This window comes from Poecilia reticulata, linkage group LG3 (assembly GCF_000633615.1).
Source record: "Poecilia reticulata strain Guanapo linkage group LG3, Guppy_female_1.0+MT, whole genome shotgun sequence".
NCBI classification, from domain to species: Eukaryota; Metazoa; Chordata; class Actinopteri; order Cyprinodontiformes; family Poeciliidae; genus Poecilia; species Poecilia reticulata.
The window spans coordinates 25,791,451-25,798,452 of NC_024333.1; the positions used below are offsets into that span (position 1 = coordinate 25,791,451).

The 7,002-nt window shown below is 40.9% G+C and overlaps 1 protein-coding gene across 1 annotated transcript in view; it reads right to left on the reverse strand.

Annotated features, from left to right (window-relative positions):
- Positions 1-6: 6 nt before the first annotated feature.
- Positions 7-7,002, reverse strand: part of LOC103462631 (BTB/POZ domain-containing protein kctd15-like) — a 16,968-nt gene continuing 9,972 nt past the window's right edge. Inside the window, exon 3 of the mRNA XM_008405532.2 lies at positions 7-173. Within this exon, the coding sequence (XP_008403754.2) occupies positions 15-173 (159 nt within the window). The 3' untranslated portion in view covers positions 7-14. The remainder of the gene's footprint in view (positions 174-7,002) is intronic.

Below are 7,002 nucleotides of genomic sequence, written 5' to 3' on the forward strand. Positions count from 1 at the left end.
AAAAAAAAAAATCTCTAGTCCAGGGGTTCCTGTTTTATCCTGATAGACGTGTTGATTGAGAGGCTCCTCCGGTCCTCGCGACACAACACGTACTCGCTGAACTGGGACGAGTCCACTCCGCCTCCGCATGACGCCGCCACGCTGAAGCCCTTCTGGAAAAGACGCTCCAGAACCTGCACACGAGTCAAAAGGTGATCGGGTGTTAAATACAACAATTTATTACTCATAACATTTGAAATACTCATGTTCGTGTGAAGGATTAAACTCACAGTAAGCAACTTTTTGTAGAAAATGCATTAATTGTGAAGCTTTGAGGTGTTTGCTTAATTTTTGCAAAGTGAAATAAAACAAACTTCTTTAGAGCATTAATTATATCAGATCAGCATTAGAGAAAGCATAAAAATGTTGTTTAAATAAATAGTTTGACACAAGACCTGTTATAAAAACTGAAATTAATTAAAATCACGCTTCTTTACGCTGGTTCAAAAAATAATATCACATGTTAATTAATGTTACTTTGAGGTGTTGATGTGGGACTAAACAGGTGCAAGAAAAKTTATTGGCACCCCTGGTAAAAAACCTGAAAATAAATTCATATTTTATTGCACCAGTAAAACCTCACACTGAAAATACACCCAGCAACAGGTGAGTTTGTTGACGAAAAGCTAATTTTTGGTCCAATCAAATCAAAGCGCTTGACCTCAGTTAAAGTCCCAGTGGAGTTTAACAAAACCCCCTTTTTGCATTTGCGGTGGCAGAACTTCAAGTGCTTTTTGCAGGCATCAATAACAATTCCTTGGTTTCTTTAAAGCTTTTTTCTTTTTGTCAGTAATGTTGCGGCGCTAGAGCCTTTTATTGACAGCAGTCAGATGTGAAATGGGCATACAGCACAAGGTCAAAAGGTCAGAATCGAACTCTGGGTGCCTGTGTTGAGGTTCACCTCTGCTGCCCCTCTGTAAAACCCTACAAGCAACATTATTTGTTGTGATTGGTTAATATTTGAGCTCACGGGTCATTCTGGAAACTTAATTGGACACAAAAACCTCCTCTGCAGCTTGATTTCTGCTTCATGCTGAAACTCTTTCAGTTAAATAACACATTCAGTGATCAGAGGGAGTAAATTAAGTAAATAATGCCACATATTCCACATAAATGTTGCTGCTTTTTCTCTAATTTCTTCCCCAGATCTTAGCCGTGTACTGTATGGACTCTAAAGGAGCAACCAATCAGTTACAGGAGATAAATTAATATTTAGAAAAATAGACGTGAGAGGAGTGTTGAACTTCTTCAGATAGTCATCAGTTCCAACATGCAGCACATGCCATTAAACCTCTTCTCAATCCAATCACAGAAAGTGATAAAAACCAGAGGGCATTCCCAACATCACACCACCTCTGCAATATTTATGCGACTCGTGCCGGATCGGCCACTGAGCTGAGGGCAGGAGGAGCTCAAAGGGATGTGGAGAGCCCGAGTGTGTTAAGGGGCCTGACTGGAGCTCAGCGCGGTGATTACTGGAGCTCCTAATTTGAGTAATGAGGCTGGGGTGAGGGAAGAAGTGAAGGAAGGAGTGAGGTCCGTGAGCGAGAGAGGGAAAGGGAACGACGTGCGGCGAATGAGGATGAGGAGGGAGATGTGGCTGATCGGTGCGAGGACAAAGTGCTGGAGCTGCAGGGAGCGAGCAGGAGATGGGGATGCATGTTAGCCCCTCCAGTCTGGACCCTGACACACACACACACACACACATGCACACGCGCGCACACGCATGCACACCTACACACCAAATAGAGATACACTCAGACGCGTGAACTCCTGCATCACTTTTCTTTCCTCGTCTGCTGTAATTCGTGTGGGATGCAGCTTATTTATTTATTTATTTATTTATTTTTTTTGGAGAGAGTATATATCTAAATCCCAGCGAGAGAAGTAGTGTGTATTTACTTATTCCCCCTTCCTTTTAACAGAGTGTGCAGTGCATGAAAATGAAAGGTCTCGCCAAGGGCAAACCCGTTCTGCCAGACACAGAGGCAGAGAGGTTCATCCAAACAGAAAGTTTTTCTCTTAAAGCTTGCACACGCTGACACGTAGACTCASTGTGAAGGAAGACATCTGTAATTACAGAAGTGTGAGCCCCTTTTCTGGCTAAAGTGAGCTTTTTGGACCTCCAAGTCGAAGGCCTGCAGCCTTGCGTAGAAMWCACACATAAACACTTACAGAAACTTGTTGAGCAAACCACAAGCCCCCCCATCCGCTCATGCATGTCTTCATTAAAGCCAAAATGCGGATCGATGTGCTGCTTGTAAGTTTAACGGACCACTCTGAAGAGTCCGCCCCCTCCCCCACTTTCATCCTCTGGCCATCCGACGGTGACAAACTCAGTAATTTGTGAGACAGAAGGGGCGGCAGACAGCTGATGGTGAGGGTGGCTAATTAAGAGACCTGCCCAAGCATCAAACACTCCAGAATCCATGACAGGCGACGGAGAAGCCTAACGATTATGGAAATGATATTACATAGCCTTCTTTGATCATTGCATCACATTGCATTTTCTCCCAATCATCTCTTAACACATGTGGGACTCCGTCGTGTTCAGCAGCGCAATTTGGTCACAGAGGAGAAGGGCCTGATCAATAAAGATAGTCTGAAAACACTTTTATGATTAACGCACCGCAGCACAAAAGACTTAAGGATATTATTATAGATGGTTGTAACTGATTCAAGGATACTGTAATGACTATAAGATGCCATAAAAAAGTTCACGTTCAGTTTTGTCACAGTGAATTAGTGCCATAGGGGGATAAACAATACACAGAATAATTAGGCTGCACCCAAGCTGAGGCTTCTAATGTCCACAGGACAATGTCCTGAAATCAATCCCTGCTGACAAGAGAAAGGAATGCGCCGCGTTAAAAAGCACAAACATGTCTGGTTGCTCTGTTCTGCACGACGTTCTCGTGACCGCAGGCCTCCACATCCCAGCTTATGTTGTACTTATGCAGATTTCCCTGCTTACTTTCCTAGCTCACTTGAGCAAAACCATAACTAAGAAGTCAAACTGTGAGTTCGRCACAAGCAACCTGATTGGATAAAGACTCAGTCTGAGGAAAAATATTTCCGTCACATGAAAATAATGGTCATTAGCAGTTTTTCCTAATTTTTTTTTCTTAGTTTGTCCAAACACTGTGAAGTCCGTAATAGGCTGCAACAAAAACTGCTTACAGTTCCTTGYAAACATATTCAACTTTTTCACACTTTCTTACAACAAATTTCAGCGTATTTTAAAATGAAATGATGCTACAGACCTGCTGCTTTTACTCTGTTAACCCTAAACAACATTCTGTACCACTGCTCACTTCAAAAAGTCACCTTGATAATAAACAGAATCCACCTGTGTACGATTTAATCTGAGGACTAAAAAACTGACTGAGGTCAGGTGTTAATATCAAAGCAGGGTTTGGTTATAAAACACCATTGGAAACAAAAAACATCCACAATCCAAATGTGGTCAAATGAGACAAAAACAAATCTTTTTGAACTGCACGAAAAATGGCACTTGAGGTSTAAAACTAGCACTGCGGATTATCCAAAAATGACACCATTATGGAATKACATGGTGAAACACGGTGGTGGCACCATCATGATGTGGGATTGCATTCGTCACGAGATACAGGGAAGCTGGCCAAAGCTAAAGACAGATATTGAATACCTTTTAGAAGACTGTAGCGAAGGCCTCCTYTCCAGTTGGACAACCATAGTTTAGTTTAAAGCATATGCATATTTAGTAACGGTCCAGTCAAAGTCTGGAACTGTCTGAGTTTGAGTTATCATCCAGAGGATAAGCTGTAYTTTTAGTTAATAGAGGTTCAATAGTCTTGRCACAAGGCTGCTCCATGCCCCTCATCAGGACACAGACCCKTTTAGATTTGTTATTAGTTTTTATTTCCTTTCAGCTACTTTCTTTCTGAATATCATATAAAATCACAAAACACGCATTCGCAGTTATATGCAATGTGTCAAAATGTGAACACTTTTATAAAGCAGTGCACAATACGTAAAATATTGTACTAAGTGCAGGGAATCAGGATCGAACTGCAGAGGATATAATAAGAACTAAATTAGCTCTTTGTTAGACTTCATTACTTCTGTCTGTTTCTTTTCCTGCTAGTAAGACTGAAACTGATTACAAGCGTCTCCTTCCACTCTCCGTCCCAGGTGATCTGGAAACACGGCTCCACCAAACAAATGCAAACCATTCCGTATTTAACCATGTGAACGAGCTGCCCGAGGTCGCCACTGTTGTGAAGAGAGAGGGGATAATATCGGCCCCTCCTAGGAATTTAGCAAAGAGGGTGAAGAAGGGAATCAAAGCGGACGCGTCTTAGGACWGGAAAACGGGAACGCGATGCAATATTAATGGCTGACGGAGCRCKCAGACAAACTCGGAGCACCTCTGAGGAGCGGGCGCTCCTTGTGGCCCAGGATTCAGAGCTGATTGACACGTGTGACACGCGCAGGATGAAGCGTTTGACGAGTGTTGCACTCAGGAGGGGGCAGCGCTTTTGTTTAACAATGCACAAGCTCGACAAGGAGCGTTAACTGCAGCCTAAGCATCTGGCATCGAGCAGCGGTGAAGCTGCAGCTCTTTGTAATTCTCTAAGCTGTGTGCCAGCTTTTACGACTCACCAGTGACAAAAGCACTTTGACTGTGGAGTATTTTCAGACAGAGCTTGGAGCAAATGGTCTGGGTTTGTCATAGCAAATGGACGTTTTAAGATGTCCACAATCACCACGTTTTTGGAAATGCGAATTGTGAGAAGACTTACGCAAGTTCTGACTAAATTAACAAACCGCACGTGAGAAATTGATGGTTTTCATCCCTTTCCTAAAACTTTACTGTCACTAGTTTTGATATTTATAGCAGTAAGTCAGTGTAAAAGAAAAATGTAAAATTAACTCCATATCCCACTGCATAGAAGGATTGTGTAGCTGCTTTACATTTTATTCGCTTTAMATCTGATTTTAAAACTACTATAAACCATAAAAGCTACTTTCTCTGCAACAATATATCAACAGTAACTAAGCAATATGATTCTGTAATGTTCAGTGTTTCGTTTCTATTAAGAACAAAAACGATTTTATTGGACTTTTTCAAAAAAATGTGTAAAAGTTGAAATGCATTTTTCTWTCAAATAAAACATTTACGTACCTCCTTCACTGCTGATGTCTACATTTATAAGTCCATATAATTTTACATGAAGTTTGAAAACGTTTTATCAATTTGAACATTTTTTTCTCTTTAGATTTCAAATTTAGAAAACTTTACTACTCTGTATAGAATCAGAGTCTAACAAAGGTCAGGTTGTTCTTTTTTCTACAGAAAGTTTTCAAGTGGGTGGAAAAATGGGCAGCCAGTAATAACACCGGGKTGGCATCATAAACAAAATCCCAGATGATAATGTGGAGWGTATTATTATAACGTGGTTATAATGAATAAACGACAATAAGATGCAAATGATTAAAAATGTGTGGTGAAACAGTGTTCGCGCCCCCACAAATTGAATCTGTTTTTACTTTTTATTTACGCATAAATCTTTCATATCATCAACTAAATTTTAAATTACATTAGACAAAGATGAGTACAATAAGCTGTTTCCAAAATTTTTTTTTTAAGGGGAAAAAACCTATAAAAACCAAACAAGATCTAGAGGGAAAAAAATAGACAAATAGAACCTGTATGACAAGATGAAGTAGGCTAATAAATCTCAGAAATTAAGATGTCATAACCTGATCTGGAATTGTCTAAAGTTTTGGACTCTACAGTAAAAAAAAAGACTGTAAAAGCTATTATCCGTAAATAAAGAAATCAACCAAAACATGAGGCGACAACAGAATCAGCAAAAAAGAGACACGGCAAAAATGGCATCCATGGGAGAGTTTGAAGTTGAGAGCAAAACGATCACAAAGGTCTATCTCACATTTGCTAAAAGACTTCCTGTGACTTTCAGGAAAATAATCTGTGGTATGACAACGGCAACAGTCAAACCTTTTGACAGGTAAGAGTCACTTTACTTCAAAATGTAAAACTAACAAAGCCATTCAGAAAGTGAAGACAACAATAGAAGTGGTATAATGCTTTTGATTCTTAACAACTTGCCATAACTGGCAAAATTGCAAATTTTGCAATAGACAGAATAACAGTGAGACCCCAACCAAACGACTCATTAAAAACAAACCCTAAATGACGATTCTGAAGAGGCTTAAACTATAAAACCGTTTGAGATGCTGAGACGTGACTTTAAACAGTCTAACACCCTCTGATGTGGCTGACTGGGCTGCAATGCATTCCCAGTTATCACCAATGCTAGATTATAGTTGTTGCCTTCAATTTAGGCRCAATTAGTTTAAGGTTTAGGGGAGAAAAACTTTTTCACGAAGGGCAAGGTTAGTTTAATATTTTTCCACTAATTACTGTTTTTTTTGTTTTTTTTTTTATATTTACTCATGTTTTTCTCTAGTGTTAAAATCTTTAGTGTGCGTGTGCGTGTAAGTGTATAAACTCATAAATTTAAATATTAATATGAAGGCTGGCCTATTTAAGGGTCGGAGGAGTCAGAGGATTCTGGTTTTTAACATCTCCACCTGTCAGAGCAATCAGCTTCCTGCTCAGCCTCACGTTGCGTTGGACCCAAGGTGCCACAGAAAGGGAGCTAAAAACTGGAGCAGTATTACAGTTTGTCTCTGCCACTCAGGCCACCGAGGAGCGCTGCGGAGGTGTTTGTGTGGCCTTGTCTGCTCTGATGGGCTTTGCTCTCCCTACTCAGCCGACGCAGGATTGATGGAGTGGCAGGGTGACATGTGAGAGGGTGTTGCAGCATGTTGCGTACGCTGCCTGGGCAGTGGAAGGGGAGGAACAGGGCCCTTATCCACTTCTGCCTCTGCTGTCACATTGATGAAGGACGGATTGGCTCTGGTGTGATCTGAGCGCTTCATCACGGTGATGTA